Genomic DNA, 19,314 nt, shown 5'->3' with positions numbered 1-19,314 from the left:
ATCAGATGGCCTCAAAAGATGTGTATCCTACGTGAATACTATGTGGATAGAGCCGCATAGAAGTTAGTACCTACCCGAGGACCGGCAAGACCAGCATGACCTTTTTCACCATTTTTGCCAGGATCACCCTATAATAAACATTAAAAAAAATACATTTAATGTCAAATTAACCATGACAATTTTGAAATGTGAATTTCTTGCCTTTTTTCTTTTTTTTAGATTCCTAGTCCTTGAATTCTGTTATTTAAGGCATGATCCATCGTCATGCAGCTCCAGATACAATAAAGTACACTTATGTCTGCAGGAGCATATGACTCAAGATGTGGATTTTCAGCAGGAACAATGATACACTGGAGGTCAACTTTTGTTGTGGTAAGTGGCTTGCAGTTTTCTTGTGTTGAAAGGAACCCCCTTGAGGTAGAGTGGACTGAGGCAGGAGAGAAATAAGAGTTTTGGTGAAATGTGGCAGAAAAGTGCCAAGGGAGAAGAGGTTCTGGTGATTCTTACAGTGGGGCCTTTGGGTCCAGGGAATCCGATGTTGCCAGGCTCTCCTCTTGCTCCAGCTGGGCCAATTGGTCCAGGCCTGCCATCAATACCAGGGAGGCCCTGAAACCAGAGTTTATTTAAAGTTTACTCAGCACAGGATCTCACAACCTCAAGCTTGTGATGCTGCCACAGGATGAAACAGAATCATTTTCTGATTGTATAGAGCTTCCTGTATAAAGTGTCAATAAATTACGAATCCACTTTCCTTTTCTAAATAGGATGTCGGTACGTGCACATCCAAGTCAATCTCATATGTACACAATTCCCTCTTTCTCCTCTCTTTTCATACCCTTGTCACCCGCTTCAATATTCCCTGCCATGTTTTTCTTTTTCCTTCTCTCCTTTTGCTCCTGTGTTCATTTGGCCTCTGTAATTACAATCTATTACTTTGCATTCTCAGATATGTATGTGGCTAATATATATTTTCAATGTGTTCACATATAAATAAGCTACAGGAAACACTTGATAAGGGTGCAATAAGTGTCCTTGAAAATATAAGCGATACTTACCATCGGACCTTCTTTACCAGCTGGGCCAACATTTCCAGGGGAACCAGGAAAACCCTATAAAATAAATGAGGATGCTTTCCTATTGGCACTCTAACACATATACTCAAGGCTCCAATTAATTGAAATCTCACAAAAGCACTTTCCCCCCACTTTTTGTTTGTTGACTAGGGCAAAACATTAGGGGTATTAGCCACTAGCTGGGAGGTATGAAAGAGCTCTGAAAACTTTCTTCTTTCTATTTTTAATGCCTTTCCTTTTACTGAATTTTAGTGCAACTGATCCATTTAAAGATATCTCAAGAAACTGTTGAGCAACATACTATATGTGCAAAATGTATATATTTTTTTACCTTAGAATAGAAAAACAAATACTTCTAGTAAGTAATCTTCAAAGTGGATTTTTTTAAATTGCTATATTTGGTGTCTTTATTACTTGTTTATGGTACAATGACAGTTGATACTCATCCGTAAGAGATAATGGAGGCAAAAAATTACTCTATTGCTATGGATTAGAGTGTCTACAGATCTAAAGGTCATTTCTCCATAGCTAGTGTGATGCTGAATACATTACAGCACTTTGTGATCGCTGGAAAAATGATTCACTTATGAATCTAATAAACTGATAATGTATAGTCCTAATATATTTCATGAACACCTTATATAAAACTCACAAATTGACATAAAAGATTCATGCTGATAGGAGAACCAACCTAATTTGGATATATTAAAATAAATCTATTCTTCCAAAAACCTCACAGCCATTGTATCAAGTAATAAATAGGAAATTTATGAACTAACTAAATTCGTCAAAATATCTACTGGGCTTTGATAAAGTTAAATTAAAAAGGGAACCATCAGCAAGTCTACCAACAAATTAATTTTTGGTTTTTTTTATTGTTGTCTTCAAATATTAATCATCCCTTTAGGAAAGGAAACAGTGCTAGGTGTGACTTGCTCAAAATCAGTCTGAAACTTACTCGGGGTCCCATGAGGCCAGGCTCTCCAGGGCGACCAGAATCTCCACTGGGACCTCGCACACCAGCAGGGCCAGTTCCACCACGACTACCATGAGGGCCCTATTAAAAAGAAAGGGGAGGGGAGGTTGTTAACTCCAGTGACATACCCACGGCCAGAAGCATCAAGTTCCTTCCCAGGATGTGAGTAATAGACAACTTACCATGACACCAGCTCTGCCATCGGCTCCAGGAAGACCACGAGAACCAGGATTTCCCTGTAACAAAGTACATGAAATAGAAAAGAATTGGAGAGTATCCTTATATCAGGTAGGGCAGAATTTATTGAAACATGGCATGCATGCAAGAAATCTTGATGACCTTAAGGGAGAGATACAATTACAAACCAAACCAAAAAACTTCATCCAAACCCCAAAGGACTGTGTGGAGGAAACCTTCTGAAAAAGTAGGTCAACATTGTTTCCAGACCAATTTTATAACATATCAAATTGAGAGTCAGTGATTTAATAAAGCAGATGGAAAGCAGATGTTTCCTTCATCTAGAAAATGCACTCAGTAATTCTGACCAATTCCCAACGAATGGGTGCCTCTGGTGTGTCTGGGTGTCAAGAGCATTTGGAACCTACCCTCAGCCCAGGAGGTCCTGGGGGGCCAGCGGATCCAATTTCACCAGTGCTGCCTCTCTTTCCTTCTTCGCCACTGGGACCAGGAGGACCTGTGGGCCCAGCAGCACCCTATTTAATGAAAAAACAAAAGAAGGGGTCACAGGAAAAGTAAAATTTGTGTTCATATCTAGCTAGAAAAAAAAGTAATAACTTAAAAAAAGTGAAAGTATTACTTTTTGGATTGAAAAAGTAGTAACTCCATAAAATTGTGATTATAGAACTACTTACGGGCTCGCCCTTGTTGCCACTCTCTCCTTTGGAACCAGCTGGACCAGGCTCACCCTAGGGTCCAATACAAAACAGTGGTCAAATGACAAACATTTGTCACAACTCTCTGGAAGACAAACATCAGGGGCTATTTACAAATCAAAGTAAAGAGAGCTTTAGTTCTCTAAGAAATATGCTCAGTTCATATTTAAACGACCTACAGGGGAATGGTCTTGGTTGAAAGGACAAGACTGATATAATAGAAGTGTGCCTCACTGACCTTTGGGTAATGTTCTAGGATAGCAGAAGGGGAGTGTCTGTGTGTGTGTGAGGGAGAGAGTATACATAAGTGTGCCTGAACTTACAGAAGAAATACACACTGAAAACACTAAGGAAGAAATAAGGATAAGACGACAAGATGAAGTCTAGATGGGGATGAAGTGATGGTAGAGCTGGTATTTCAGAATGATGAAAGCATCAGCCATGACCACTTACAACAAGTCCTCTGGCACCAGTAGCACCAGCAGCACCAACAGGGCCAGGAATACCCCGGGGTCCAGGGAGGCCAGGAGCCCCAGCAACGCCTGGAAGGCCCTGGGAAAGAAACGCAGCATGGTCCCTCATGAGGCAACTGGCAGGAGAGACAGCATCCATTAAAATACCTTTAAAACCACAGTAGCACATTTTAGCCATATACTCACGGCAGCACCCTTAGCACCATGAAGGCCATTGGCTCCAGGGTTGCCCTGTGATGAAAAGGAAGGGAGAAAGATATGGTTCACAGGAGTATTTCTGCTCTTCTTTGACCCCCACCTTCATTCTTTTTGTTTTCTTCCTTCTACTCAATGAAGTTAATGACAGTGGCTACTTACAGGAGGTCCAACAGGGCCAGAAACACCTGGAAGACCCACTTCACCACGGGAACCCGCGGGACCAGCAGGACCAGGGTTACCGACAGGTCCAATTTCACCCTAAAAACAGGAATGACGTTGAGGCATTAGTCAGCAAATAATGAAATAGCATATCTCTGTTTTTAGGTGGCCAAGTTTTATGAAGGTTCTTCAGAATTACAATAATTTCCCTTATCTGATCTGGTACCACAGGTTGGGGTTTGTGTTCCTATTTTCCTGGCCTGGTTCTGCCATCTTGGCTACCATTGCTGTCTTCACCTACCTCTGTCTCTCTTGGTAGAGACTCTGGTTCTCAGCCAGTCAGTCCCAGCTAGTTTGGGAGTATCCCAGAGGAACCCCAGGGAATCAGTTTCCATGTTGCCATCTCTACCTATGCTCATAGTGCTTGGGTACAGAGAGATCATCTATTTCAAGTTTAGAGTGAGAAAACTGGTCACTCTGTATCCATTTCAAAGGAGGGACTAATTAAGCTGCCTGTTCTGTAATTATCTATATGCAAACACAGTCCCTATCTTTCACATCACAATAAAATGTTTATCAAGGTAATGACAATGGTCACCAGCATTTTTACCTTGGGGCCAGGAGCACCTGGGAAGCCTGGAGGGCCAGCAGACCCAAGAGGACCCTGAAATCAAAGAAGAAGGTGGAAAGAAGTTTCCTCTCAGCGAATTAACAAAACAATGGGATAGGGAGGGTGGGAGGGAGGGAGATGCAAGAGGGAAGAGATATGGGAACATATGTATATGTATAACTGATTCACTTTGTTATAAAGCAGAAACTGACACACCATTGTAAAGCAATTATATTCCAATAAAGATGTTAAAAAAATAAAAATAAAAAATCAAGTTATTAGTGGAATGTTTAACAAAATACAAGTATGCCCTGTGCACTAAAGCCTACAAAAGGACATTGGAAAAAGAAAAGCCCTAAATAAAGTGATCATCAATTGAAAAAAAAAATTAACAAAACAACAACAGAAGATTGAAGTGGCTTAGAGTGGCTTGATCTTACTTAATGTTGGCAAAGAGAAAACTGACAGCTAATCTGCTGTCATTGGTATGTTATCGAAGGGAAGACATTCCAGGTATCCCAGGTGAGGTAGATTTTACTTTATATATCAATTACAAACCTCAGGGATAGTAGTTCTTATAAATAGAACCTTTAAATGACCTCTTAGAACGTTTGGTAAGGTGTCTAAAATGGTGTTATTTCATAGGGAATTAATAAAGAAGATAGCTCCCATCCCACACTCTCAGTCCCTTCCAAATTCCTCAGTGTCACCACTTACAGCAGGACCCACAGGACCCACACTTCCATCACTTCCACGGGCACCCTATGAAGAAAATAAAGAAAAAAGTCGAGTGGAAAGTTAAATGGAACCTATTAGAAGACTTTTAAAAAGAATAAAAATGAACAAACGTGGAAGCACTCACAGCTGGGCCAGGGGCACCGACACGTCCTCTCTCACCAGGAAGCCCACGAGCTCCCTAGAAGCAGAAATATTTCCATTGAAATCCAGAATGCTAATTTAAGAAAAAGTTGCAGGCATCATTTCCTTTTTCCAATTTCCAACATGCACAAGAATCCACTAGAAATAAATAGGTCTTGTTCTAATTCCAACTAAAAGGTAATGATTTCAATTAACTATGCAGAAGGCTATTAGAAAAATATCAAAGAATACAATGCCAAGGGAAATGGTAATTAGCAAAAACATTAAAGAAGTTCCAGCTTGCAAAGAGTGTACACATTTTTGATTTATAGTAAAGTAATCAATACTTACTACTTGACCTGGAATTCCATTTTCACCAGGGGCACCAGGTTCACCCTACATGGAAAAGAAAGATTGAGTTTTTTTCATTATATATATTAATTATTTTCTTCTGATTTGGTAATTTTTACACTATTACTTCAACTTCAACCATTCATATATTTTGTAACATTTCTTACATAGATTGTTTCTCAATTATGCCAATCACATACATTTAAAAAATTTATAAAATATGGGTTTTTATTTAGATAATACCAAATATCACAGAATCAGGGAGATGTGGTCTAGTGTTATTCACCCTTTCCCCAATTTTCCCCTTAGATTTTGGATATCATTTAGACTAGGCTTATATATTAGCAATGATAACATAAAAAGAGATGATAGGATAAATTGCTTTCAACATAACCATATTTACCCTCTTTAAAGTTATTTTGAACACTCAATATTTTTATTTTTATAAAATATGCATGAAAAATTAAAGCTTCATAATATTTTATAAAACTGTCTTATTTACTTCCAATCTACATTCTTTTTTTTTTTTTTTTTCCAATCTACATTCTTATCTTGAGTAAAAACCATGTTGGTGGGGTAGTGGTGGTAGTGATGGTGGGGTAGTGGTGGTAGTGATGCTGGTGCTGGTGGCAATTTAATACAATGGCACATGAAAAGGAACTTTCCTTCAAGATGATCTAATTTAGATATAGAGGAAACCTGGTTTTCGAGACCATTTAAGGACCCTTCATTTCTAGGATTCTATCTGAAGTGTATTCTTTGTGAGTAAGCACTAGAGTGGGAGTCAGGAATTCTAGCCTGTGCCCTTCTAACTTCTAGATGTGTGACTTTGGGCAAGTCATTCAATCTCTCTAAGCCTCAGTTTCCCTCATCTGAAAAATGAGAGGGTCTCCAAAGCTCCTTGCAGCCCTAACATTTTATGATGCTGTGATCAGTAGTCTGAGCTCTTATATTAGGCTCCAGGGAGAATGAGTTTGACCTTATCCATTGGTGTGGCAGCTGGAAAGTTAGAACGGATTCTCCATATTCATGTTCATTTCTGGTCCCACTAGTATTCCTTACTCATTAATTTGTGATTACGTTGGTATTCACTTTAATATCACATTATCTCCTTAATAGGAGAGAGAACATTTTATAGTTGAAAATGCTGTCAGAGAAGAGCCCAGCCAAGAGATAACACACTTCTGAGACTTTAATTACCTAATTAAAATTTTTTTGAGTGTGCACAGATAAATCACAGGAAAGAGGTTGAAAAGTATATTGTGACATGAATGTACCCATCTAATTAGTTCATGGCAAAGGAGAATTTACTATTTAAAATAACATAGTGTTCTAGTATCTGATTATATGTTTATTTACTTTTATTTTGGCTGCAGAGATCGACTAAAATTATAGGAGGAAAGGAAATGGAGGAAGAAATTATTGACATGTTTTTTAATCTCAATTGCTTAATAGATATTGAATTAAATAAATATTATTAATAATTGGCCTTTTGTTACAGAATCCCATAGTCCTCACCACTGAAGGATTTAAAGTATTGAAGAGGAAATAAGATATGCTTCAGAATATGATTAGCCTTCAGTAAAAATATACTTTCTGATGGCGATGGGAAATTACAATCAATTTTTTTTAAATTTTTTTAAAAACGGTGCTTCTGATTTAGTATTTACCTTCACACCTGGAGTACCAGGCTGTCCCTTCAGCCCATCCAGACCATTGTGACCCTGAAAGGCAAATCCTTATTATTAAAATGCTATTCCATTACAGTGTTTGGTCAACTCAAACATCTTGTATCTTTGCAGTTAATATCTCCTGCGTGAATCTTGTGACTGCTTCTGTAGAATGGAGTCCCATTGCCCCAGCTCCCAACAAACTCCCTCTGCTGCCCTAGGTAAGTCACTAAACCTCCCTACACTTGAAAGGGAAGGATAAAGAACTAGATGCTCTCTCATGTACTTTCCATCATTAATAATTTTATGATCTTCAGAGGGCTTTAAATACCTCTTAAGTTATACCCATTTTATACCATTTTCCCTGTAGGGATCCTCCTTTCTTGGAAGCTATGAACAGACTTAAAAAAAAAAAAACTACACCCCACTTTACTTTCCGGCCCCCTTACCCTTTAACTCTCTCTCCACTCCGGCAAATTCCAGGAATTTGGAAGCAAATATGTGTCATCCAGGAGTTTAAATATAGTTGAGGTTTTTACTAAAAGTAATCAACATTTTCTCTTCTGTGGGTAAAGAATGTGCTCACCCTAATGCCCTTGAAGCCAGGGAGTCCAGGCGTTCCAGGGAAACCACGAGCACCCTTAAAAAGAAACGTAGAAGACGACGAATGACGTTTTTGTCCTAAATAAAAAGACGATGATTTCTTCCCTCCAAAGTGTTTCTTCTCATCAAAGTCCAAGCTTGGAATCAAAGACTAGTATATGTGTAAGCACAGAGCAGCAAATAAGTTGCTCTAATTTGAGTAACTAATACTATGGTACTTGTAGAACACACAATTTAGTTGTTTAAAGGATGCTCACCATCATTAATATTACATTATTTGCATTAATAAAACCTGTATGCATTCTTAACTAGGCTCCTTTATTTGTCAGATGCCTTCAGTGAGTGTTATAAGTATGACTTCTATGTTGCCACTTAGTCTGATTCTAGTTTTAGCAACAATCTTATATACGAGATACCTCTGATGTTTGGACTATATACTGTTGTAAAAAAATCTCACCTGTGGCCCAACAACTCCTCTCTCACCAGGTCGTCCAGGTTTTCCAGGGTGACCCTAAAACATGAAAGCATCATAGGGTAAACCCTTTCTTGGTAAACTATCAGATGATAGTCGGTGCATCTTGGTTTTTACAACAGGGAAAAAAGGCATCATGTAAAAATGTGGATCCAAATATATATTTAATTAACAATTATATTTCCTTAAATACAAGAAAATTAATTATTATTTCATTAAAATGTTATTATCCATATGGGGAAAATTATGTCAGGCATATTCAGCTTTTGGCAGAATACTTAATTTGAATCTAGAAATTCTGTTGAGGCAGGAGTATTTAAATGGCATTTGGAAATGCTTACGAGTAAATACTTACATCCTCACCAGCCTTGCCAGGAGGGCCAGGTGGACCACGAGCACCTGCAGGACCCTAGGAAAATGGGAGACCCATTGTTTTGTTAATGCTATATTAAGAAACTTCTTGAAAAAAATATTTATCACAAAGGGGGAAAAGTACTCACAGTTTGACCAGGCTCACCAGGCTCACCAGGAGGTCCTTGGAAACCTTGAGGGCCCTAAGAAAAAACAGTATGTCACATTCCAAGCCTTTATTTAATTCTCTGTCTTTTTTACATAAGAGAGATTACAAGCTTTCGGTACTTACAGGGACTCCAGATGCACCAGGAGGGCCTCTAGGTCCCATCAAACCCTGTAAAGAGGACAGATATAGTTAGCACTGACAAGTCATCATGGCCTCGGGTTGGGTTAGACAGGACTAGCTTAGTAGTGCCATAGACGTTTTGTGATGGACAAATGAACAGAATTGTCCTGGTCTCATTTCACAGTTTTTGTTCCTCTCAAGGAAGCATTTAAGGACCCAAGTTTCCTCCACTGTTTTCTCTGCCTTTGCTTTCACCTTTGCCCCTCCTAATCCAAATCAGAACTCAGGTAGATGAGGTGGCCACAGGTTGCTTCAAGTTGTGCACAATTGGGCATACTGAGATTGCTCTAATGCAATGAAGTGACTCAGTCTTTGCACAGTACAGAATATACAACTGCCGTTCATGCAGCTGACGAAGCATTTCCATTTGGATTTCCTTATCATATGTCATCTCCTCATATCATACTCAGCTAAGAAATTGATATTTTTATTGCCACAAGGGGCATAAATTGAAAAGGATCAAAAGTCTTTCTTAATGATTAGAGGGAGGTTTGTTATAACCTTACAACTCCTTTAAGGGCTATTGGTGACTGATGAAAATGTCAAGCAAAAGTGGATATAGTAAGGGGTGAAGGAAAAATAAAATATTATTGAAACATCCTACTGGAAGAATCTATTATATGCTACTATTATTGAAAATATGGCCCAAATGACAGCAGATTGTTTTCGCCTTTGTTCTTCATTCTGTAGCACACAGAGTAAAACAGAGTGTTACTAGTTTGGAAGCTAAATACACATTGTGACTCCCCTTTGCAAGGCCTGTGCAAACTCTTCTGTAGGGGCCATTCCTCTAATGCTGAATATATTGCACAGACAAGTCTCAGTTAATTTGTTCATGACACATCAAGCATGGGGACTCTGCAGTCAAGTCTGCCCCACTGTATTAATGCCTAGAGTCAAATAATATGGATTTTATTAAAAAGCTCATCATCTTAATTATGAGTTATTTATTTGGTTTTAGAAATTGCTTCAAAGTTAAAAGAAACTGTCACTTTTCAATCAAAATAATATTTTTAGGTGTACATTAAAAATAATTTTCCTTGACACCATGAATTTTTAATTATATTTATTCATTTTTCCATGTATTTGCAACAATTTCATTTACATAAAAGGTAGTTTATTTTGTGGAGGCTGTGAGATGGATGATGATTATTCATTAATTCAGAGAAGGACCCTGTGGGGTTTTATAGTTATTGATTTTCCAACATGGAAATTTATTTTAATGCTTTATTGCTGCCTACCTCTCCTATTTGTGAAACATATCTGTTGATTACATATGTCTGTGAATGTGTGTGAATGTGCAAGCTTCAATTATATTTCACTGATATTTAAAAGTAAAACACTCTGCTATATGCCCCCCAGAGAGATGTTCCAAAGTCAGGGGAATGTGAAATCCACATTAATTTTCCAGGCTTATGTAGGCTTTTTTTTTTTTAATTAATGCTTTACTTTTTTTTCTTTTTAGCTTCTTCTTGAGATATAGGTACTGCTTTAAAACTGACTAATGTCCAGCATTAGCTGAAATGGCTGATTTCAAATATCCAATATAAACAAAGCCAAAAGAAAATCTCTACTTCTTCATTTCAGATATGAATGTTTTAAATTACCATGCAAAATCAGGAAATTGGAAATCATCAATTAACGGCATATTACTTCTCAAGTGAGAGTTTTAATTTACAGAAAATATCGTCTTGCCCTTACCGTGTATTAGCTTATTGCGGACCATTAGCTCCAGCAGAACATCTTCTGAAGACAGAGCACTGAATGCATTGTCCAGGTAAAATTTATATTTTAAAGACTATCTTAACTTGGGCATATAAATACCTTTGTTTGCAAACAATTAATTAAAAATCACTAAATTATGTGTGGGTATGTACTAAACTGCAGTGTTTAATCAACTTAACATTTTTATTTCCAGCAATTTTCCCCTCTATTTTTTACATACTAGTATATATTTTGCATGCTCATATCAGTTTTTTTTCCCCCTAACACATCTCACTAATGCTTGTTAGAAGGTTTACTTGTTAAAGATAGACCATCATCATCATAGTCATATTCCCTCCTATACTGATTTATAATTAGACTTTAAAAAAGAATTTTGTATCAAGGTGGATAAAAAGAAACATTTCCTATGTTGTTAATTCCTTGAGGGAGGGTGGGAATCTGTCATATTCACTGCTATATCCCAAATGCATAATATAGTTTGGGTCTTACCGAAGACCAACTTGGTAAATACTTGTTAAATAAAGTAATGTTTTATTCAAGTACTGGATACATGAGCCATGATGTTGAATATCAGACATCTTGCCTGGCATTCTGTCATTAACCACATATATGACCTTGGGAAAGGGCTTAAACTCTCTACCTAGAAAATGAACGGGCTACTCTAGAACTTGCTGATCCTTTCCAGCAAGTTCATAGAACTTAATAGTTCTGCGTCTCTGTGGGTTGCTTCAAATTCGAGGCAATGTTAAAGTGAATAAAAAAATTAGAGTGATTACTTTTCTGAATTAAGTTGGTTTACCTAAATTATGATTACTACGTCCAGAGATTATTTCTTGGATATATAAATATCTGATCTATCCTAAGGAGGCATGTTTGTAGAAAAAATCAAACCCCCTAACCTAGGCTTAGATTTTTATAGATTTGAATACAAAGAGAGCTGCTGCTTTTATCTGATCTGAGTATTGAGTATTAAACTAGGTAGCTAAATAAATGGCAATGTGAAATTTAACATAAAGTAAATTCTCTATTCAGTAATTTTTTGGCTAGATAAAAAGAGATAAGCATACCATTGGTCCAGGGCCGATTCCAACTCCTTTTCCATCATACTGAGCAGCAAAGTTCTAGATGGGGGAAAAAAAAAAAAAATATATATATATATATATATAAAAATAACTATTGGCCATGTAGTTCATTTTCTCATTCTACTAAAGATTTTTCTGTTATTGTTTAAAAGGAAGCAGTATTTCTGACATAATTATTAGTTTAGACTTCCATATTGAGCTAAATTCCTAAAAATTCAGGAGAGATACAAGTTTAAAATTTAGTCCACACCTAGTTTGAAATAGGGAGCTTCCCTACCTTATTTTTGAAACTTTTCCTGCCCTGTTAACCCTCTCACTCAAATCCCCACCCCCTACCTGTACACTGAGGAAGACAGTTTTCTAAACTTTAAAAGTCAGTGAGGGCCCCTGATAAATTAAGCAGAACCCAAGAGAACAACTTTATATTTCTACCTGTTGCCCTGCTCCTCCATGACTACACAAAATGACTAAGAGACCTTTTTCTTGCTGTAGTTTCAAAAAGGATATAAAGAGTTTTAAAGTTTAGAGGAAAATTAAATTAAAATGCCCCTTGGAAGATTAAACTTTTAAAAAATAGTTCACAGTAATAGCTTTACTGTTAAAGATCTCTCTTACAGTGGTAGACCTATTAAGAAAGGTGCTTTTTAAGGCACTCCGTAGATAAGCAATCATAATAAGATCTTTGGGGGAGAAAGGTCTTATTTTACTGGCGTACAGTTGGGTATTAGAATCAGGCTTCTGATTCATAGTGCTAACCAATTAAGCAAATATGTTTTCCTTCCTGCAGTGAGGCCATTTGGCGCTCATACCATTGTTAACGCATAAAGCTAAAAGAAGATATTAATGAAAAAGAGAAATGTACTTTTCTCAAATTAGTTTCAAGCAAATTAAACCAAAAACTGCTTTGAATGTTGGTTCAGTAGACTTCAAGCCAAGGAGAATAAAAAGAGTAGGATGTTTGTGAAATTGCTTAAGATCAGGGATTTCATTTATAATTCAATCTAATCAAACTTTTTAATAATGCAACACCTCTTATTTGTGCCCTACTGATAAAAGATATTAAATTCCCAAATTAAATAATGGTCACGAGGGCTGCAGCTACCTTCAGCGAACACAAAGACCTGTCCTGTAATTGACAAGGGCTCACAAAGACATCGGGCAAAGCAGAATCTTGAATGAAGAAACCAAAGAAATGAAATAAAATACTATACTAATATCCAAATAGCAGACTCTCCCTTAAAACTACTAAAAATAAATTCCACAATGAATCTTCTTCCAACACAGGTGTAAGAAACTGAAGTTAGCTAAAAGTTAAGGATACTTAAGACACCTTACCCCACCAAGACCAGGGGGACCAGGAGGACCAGGTGGACCAGGTGGGCCTGGGATACCATCATCACCATCTCTGCCTGGTGGGCCTGGCGGACCCTGTTATGTAAAAAGTGAATTAAGTCAGGGTTAGACAGACTCCGCAGAAACCTAAGGGAGACCTCAGAATACATGTGGTAAGATCAGTTGGTCAGAATGTACAAGTGGTGTGGAAATTTAAAATGCCATATTTGCCACTATTGACATGTGTCTATTTTAGAAGGAGGTTTAGCAGCTGGTGTCCGAAGAAGACACAAGACAGGATAGTTCCTCTTGGAAGAGGACTATGTCAGCCATTGGATATTAATTCATAACGGAGCTCCAGTATTCAAATGAAGATAAAAATTATAGCTAAAATTTATAGCTATAAATTCATATGGTTAACAGTGCACAGTGATGTACTGTGTACATTGATTGTCAGTTTCTGACTGATGAACTTACTCAATTGTTTTGGTATGTTATGTGTGAAAAGCAGGTTAATTGATATGATAATTAATAGTTATTTTATCACAGGGTAGAAAATCCTGCAGATTTCCTACTATTAACACTATTTATGTTGTTAAAGTAATTTACTGACATAACCCTACCTCTAATAGATTGCTTGAGTGGAATACATTTAAGTCTGCACTTCTCGATGGATACAAGGTATAGGTATTTATATACTGATGAAAGTGTCATATAATGAAACCATGTGGTTATACCTGCCACATAAGCATAGCAAGGAGATCTAAGAATACGATGAATAAAATGCAAGCCTAACTTGTACATTTATTAATTTAGACAGAAACATGTTGTTGGCTGCTGTTTAACTATTATTCCCAGCCTAGATAAGAGATCTTACTTGAAAAGCAAACAAAACATGTTAAAAAGAGAAGGGCCATGTGGTGGTAGGTAGATATATTTCCATTATGTATGTTTTAGACAGGTCAACTAAAAACAAAGAAAGATAGACCATGCAAAGAATATGGCTGTCTGTAATAGTTCTACTTTCTTAAAGGATAATCTTGACCTAAAAAGAATATTGATTATATATAATAATGCTTATTCACTTTCTGTAAGGCATTATTTGCTTTAAAGGTAGGCAATTATTTGGATACATAATATCCTTATAAATTGTCAGTCTCCTGTAGTTTCTAATATGTAGTTATTAAAATATGGGCCAAAGCCCTTTAATAGTTTAAAAATTACACACCCTTTCTCCACGTGGTCCTCTATCTCCAGTTGGGCCCTATGAGGAAGGTAGAAACAGCACAGTAATAAATGTCTAGGCAATTTCCAGTGAATGAGCAAAACATTCGTGATAATAATTAGTCGGTAAGGCTGATCTAACCATAATGTTATTAGATAGTGGCTATAAAAATGGCACAATACAATAGACAAAAGTATTTTGTTTTTATTATAATTACATGTAATTTGTTTAAACTGGGAGATTGGAGGCTATAGTCTCCAGCATTAGGCCAATATCATGACCACTATTTTTAGAAAGATGATTTCTGTGGATAAAATTATCATTTTGTAACATCGATAACAGCATATTTATATAGTCAAAGCCCTTTAAAATAAACTTTTGTTTATCATGTATAATTAACATAATACTCATTCCATCTCCAGAACAAAAACAAGTCTTTTCTTTTCCTTTAGTATGTAAATCACCAGTTGTATAATATAAGTATAATTAGAGATGACTCTGGAAGATAATAAAGCTTTGTTATCTTGCACATCAAAGCTATTTTATTTTATGGTTTAGCTAATGCATATTCATGTGGGCAAAATCTTGACAAAGTATTTTCCTTCTGTAGTGTACCATAAATTTAGTTAAATTGTAAGTTATCGCTGATCATTTCAAGTACTATGGAGAAGTATTGGATTCTTACCTTTCTTGCAGTTGCCTAGAAAAGAATAAGTAAAGGATTATTATGAGGAAGATTATATAAATTTTAAAATGGCTCCCATTTCCATGTAGTGTACAAACATACCTACAGAGTATATATATTTTGCATTACTATTATCGTAATATCTCAAAGCACAATTTTAAATTTTACCAATAAATAAAATAAAATACATATAGAATCCAGATATATACTTATCTGTAATTATGCCTCAAATTCAATTCATGAACTAAGAATTTGTTCATAATAATCTTGCAAATGATTCCAAGGGAGTGATAAAATTCTCTAGCTTGGTGAAGTCTTCTAGTTCGTAGCAGCTGATGCTAAAACCCAAACTTCCACTGGATAATTTACTCTCTTTTCTTATGGGTGTTCGTTTTAGGGTGGTCTTATTCAGTAGCCCCGCCCATTTCAGAAATTGGGGTGGGTACTTTCTAAGGCAGCCAGAAAAGGATTGACTACCATAACTCCTGATGATTATTTTGGAAATTCGAGTTGGTCAATATCAATACAGCCTCCTTTTCCTTCCCCACAGAAGACATTACTGGGGCCAAGGCAATCAAAGTCTAAAATAACAAATTCAAAAAATAATTTTACTCACCTCTTGTAAAGCTATAGAGGAAAGGGGAAAGAAAAAAATAATTATTAGTATTATTTCATTGATCACTAGCAGTGACTAACAAATGGGTATATTAGTCTATAAAATTGACTTACCTAATTAAAGGACAAATTGTATTTTTTATTAAGAATATTCTAATGACTTAGAAATTATGCACATCAAAATTATGGCAGGGATCAGCAGGATGATTTGTTTTCAATATTAATATGTAAGTATATTTTGAATTAAATTGTTAATTATTTACTACTTTGTAAATGCTGTGAAATATTAATGTGTCTAATGTTTAGTAATTAAGATGCTATATTGCACAGGTGAATCACTGAATATGAGCAAAACCAGTATATTGATGAGGAAATAATTTGTATTAGACAATTTTTGATACTTAAAAATTTTAAAAGGGGGAAATTTAGGAAAGTACGTTACCTAAAGTTTTTTTCTAAAACATTAACGTTACAGAGTTTGTACCATTCTTAATGTCCTTTTTCAAAAGGTCTAATTTGCAAATAAGTCACCATGAAAATGGATTCATTCGGACATCTGAAATTTTGCTTTAAATAGGTTCACTTAAGTTAGGTAAGGTCATTTTACCAATGTGTATCACTTTTGTCCCCGAGGAAGAATTGCTCTGTATAAATGGAAAAACTGTGGATTAAAGATCTAGAAAAATAATGGGAAAAATACACTAAAGGAATATCCTCCCCCTTTGCCATAATTGCTATAAGCCTTTAAAGACTGAATTCCTCTCCTACGGTATAAAAATTATAGGTTAACACAGGATATAAGGCCAAGCTGGCAACAAAATGAATCACCCCTAAAAATTGCTTTAATTAGGTGGCCAAGAATTGTGTCATTTGGAGTGGGAACAGCTGCTGCAACAGTCACAGTTCAGGAGGGTGGACCATATCCAGCACTGACATTTAAGGGCAATTTATGAGAATTACTTTTAAATTAGGAAAATGATATGTTTACTTCATTGTGTTCATCAGTAGGAAGAATAATTATGCCTGGACTTGATTAACAGAAGTTCTTATGATTTTGGAAATTTGCCTTTTAATTATTCAGACTGAGCCACTTTGAAGAATGTGTGTTTGGTAACTTTTATTCAGACTGTAGTTGGATGTTGATCAGAAGGTGAATTGCCCTTTGTACCTTCAAACTTTCCTAGGTCTATTTTCATCTTTTCTCTAGGAGACAACTCTTTCCCCCTGCCACCCTCAGATCTCATTAAAAAAAATGAACTTGGTAATATGAATTTGTTCAATGCAACTATTGCTTAGCATTCACAGTGTGTATACTAAAAGTGGATGAAGGGAGAAAACACACATACACACACAAATGCATCAGTAATACACTGTGGCATGTGGGTGGAGCAAACTTTTAGAGTGTTGGGTGTGGCCAGATCCCCCTCTTACCCCATCAAATCAGTGTCTTTGGTAATTAGTCAGCCATTTTCAAGGCAAAACCAGACTGATTTTCTTCATTCTATCTTAACATGGAAATCTGGTCATAAAACCTACAGCTGGAAAGCAGCCTTGGAGTCCATCCAATTTCTATCCTGCATTTTAGAAAAGGCTCGGTTTGACTTGCCCAAGGTCACATGATAAATTGTTGGCATGGGAAAAACCGGGTCTCCTGAATCTCAGATCAGTGTTGATATTTCCCAACTTGCTATGTTCAGAATGCCTGTCTTTGGGAACATATTAAAGAGATAACTCTGGCTCAACAAAAGGCAGGGCAGATTTTAGCTAAATAATGTTACCATTTCCATGACCAGGTAATGAAATGAGAAGCTAATTTTACTTTTCAGAATGTATCCATTTTTCTTCCCAGGATACACTGACTAGCTATTGGGATTGGCTTCAGTGAGAAATGCAGATCATTCTCTGTATAAACCTGTGGAGTCTTTAAATGGGGATTCCATAGACCTTAAGCCCTGGACCCCTGTGCTCTCATTGTCCCCCTCCAGAGGGCGCCTGGTGGTCGTCATCATCATCATCGTCATCATCATCATCATCCAGACCAGTCTTAAAACACCCAGAAGAGAAAAGCCTTTAGGAGGTGAGTTTTTTTATTACTAAATTAAGGGCTTTCTAAACCAGGCCTCAAGTTTCACAAGGTGGGCATCAGTGCAGTTTTGGGGCCTTTTAGGCTGAGGCCTCTGCCTTCCTTCATCATGTCAGTTCATATCTCATCCTTAAGGAAAAGGATTTCTGCTCCCTTTGAGCTTCACTAACTGGAGGATCCAGATCAAGTTAACAGGTTCACTCTGAGTTGAGAGAAAAGTTCCCTAACTTTTGGCAAGAGTCGAGCCTTTTTTGTTTTCATTTCTAAAGTATTTTCCATGTTTCTCATAAATGCCAGCGTGTCTCCACATGCCAGAGAGCCTTCCCTCCAAGCTGTACCTAGAACTTTGTTAGGTTTTCCTTTTCAGACCAGGTGCCCACCCATCTAACCTCTTTCCCAGACTGCCCGAAACAAGCTGAAGGCACTTACATTGGCATGTTGTTAGGCACGAAGTTACTGCAAGCAGCAACAGAGTCCGCGTATCCACAAAGCTGAGCATGTCTACCACCTAGACATGCAGACTCCTTGTGTCGCGAAGCCCCTGGGTCACCGGCGGAGGTATCACCTGGCGGGCGCAGGCATACAGTCGTGGCGAGTACCTCCAACTTCGCCGAAACCTCCTGCCGCCTTGGTGCTAAAATAATAAAGCCCGGATCTGCCCTATTTATACGGCCAAAGTTTCTCTGGCCCGAGGGTGCTTCCAAAAGCGCTTCCACCAATGGGAGGGCTGGGGCTGGGGGCCCGGGCAGCCACAGCTGGGAGGAGACTGCGGGGGCGCAGAGGAGGGAGCGGAGGGGGGAGGGACGTGGCCACGGGGCTGGCTTCTTAAATTGGTTCCATCCTTTTTGAGGACGTGGACACTTTTGAGGCTTTCAAGGGGAAACTCTGACTCGCTGTCTGCATACCTCCGCCCTCCCCATCTCCCCCGGCCCTACCCCGCCCTTCCCAAGTTTGGAAACACTTCTGTACACGTCGGAGAGCTCTGCTGACACCGACGTGGGCAGAGTTCTCAGATCTCCGGGCAGCCGGGCAGCCGGGCAGCTGTAGAAGGGACTGGAGCCCAGAGATCAAAGCAGGAGCTGTCCAGCTCTGCCTACCTGGTGCCCCGCGGGCCACCGGCAGGGCGGAGGGCCGGCGGGCGCGGAGGGGGCAGGGGACCAGGGAGCAGGATCCGACTGCGTGGCGCAGCCCGAGGCCGCCCTCCCTCCGCCCCCTCCACCCCGCCCCCACCCCCGCCCAGCTTTTCTCCCTCTCTGGGGCGTCTGTGCGCCCACTTTTTCAGCAGTAACGCTCTCTCTCTCTTCTGGCTCCGGGAAAGGGTGAGAGGGGGGTTCAGTCGGTGGAGGGTTTACTTGGAGTCCGAGGACGCCCACCGTTGGGAGGGTGGGGAGGGAAGAGGGCTAGGGTCAGCGTGGCATCCAGCACCAGGGAGGATGTGCTTTGCGCACACCAGACTAGACCGAGCCACGGGAGCAATCATACGACCTCCTCGCTTCCCTCTGTTGAGGCTGATTCTAAACCGAGGCTTTGG

The 19,314-nt window shown here is 38.2% G+C and overlaps 1 protein-coding gene across 1 annotated transcript in view; it reads right to left on the bottom strand.

Annotated features, from left to right (window-relative positions):
• COL1A2 (collagen type I alpha 2 chain) overlaps positions 1-18,740 on the bottom strand; it is a 35,795-nt gene extending 17,055 nt beyond the window's left edge. Inside the window, exons 1-26 of the mRNA XM_027102474.1 lie at positions 18,213-18,740; positions 15,702-15,712; positions 15,086-15,100; positions 14,404-14,439; positions 13,179-13,271; positions 11,829-11,882; positions 8,980-9,024; positions 8,837-8,890; positions 8,692-8,745; positions 8,322-8,375; positions 7,848-7,901; positions 7,262-7,315; positions 5,592-5,636; positions 5,245-5,298; positions 5,100-5,144; positions 4,383-4,436; positions 3,773-3,871; positions 3,602-3,646; positions 3,396-3,494; positions 2,922-2,975; positions 2,655-2,762; positions 2,232-2,285; positions 2,032-2,130; positions 1,056-1,109; positions 508-606; positions 75-128 (exon numbers count right to left, since the gene is read on the bottom strand). Coding sequence (XP_026958275.1) covers positions 75-128; positions 508-606; positions 1,056-1,109; positions 2,032-2,130; positions 2,232-2,285; positions 2,655-2,762; positions 2,922-2,975; positions 3,396-3,494; positions 3,602-3,646; positions 3,773-3,871; positions 4,383-4,436; positions 5,100-5,144; positions 5,245-5,298; positions 5,592-5,636; positions 7,262-7,315; positions 7,848-7,901; positions 8,322-8,375; positions 8,692-8,745; positions 8,837-8,890; positions 8,980-9,024; positions 11,829-11,882; positions 13,179-13,271; positions 14,404-14,439; positions 15,086-15,100; positions 15,702-15,712; positions 18,213-18,282 — 1,557 coding nt within the window. The 5' untranslated portion in view covers positions 18,283-18,740. The remainder of the gene's footprint in view (positions 1-74; positions 129-507; positions 607-1,055; positions 1,110-2,031; positions 2,131-2,231; positions 2,286-2,654; positions 2,763-2,921; positions 2,976-3,395; positions 3,495-3,601; positions 3,647-3,772; positions 3,872-4,382; positions 4,437-5,099; positions 5,145-5,244; positions 5,299-5,591; positions 5,637-7,261; positions 7,316-7,847; positions 7,902-8,321; positions 8,376-8,691; positions 8,746-8,836; positions 8,891-8,979; positions 9,025-11,828; positions 11,883-13,178; positions 13,272-14,403; positions 14,440-15,085; positions 15,101-15,701; positions 15,713-18,212) is intronic.
• Positions 18,741-19,314: the final 574 nt, after the last annotated feature.

This window comes from Aethalodelphis obliquidens, unplaced genomic scaffold, assembly GCF_003676395.1.
Source record: "Aethalodelphis obliquidens isolate GAN/ISIS:26980383/991018 unplaced genomic scaffold, ASM367639v1 scaffold5, whole genome shotgun sequence".
Classification (NCBI taxonomy): Eukaryota; Metazoa; Chordata; class Mammalia; order Artiodactyla; family Delphinidae; genus Aethalodelphis; species Aethalodelphis obliquidens.
Note: the sequence above shows the minus strand (reverse complement) of the source record. Positions and strands in the feature narration are given on the sequence as shown.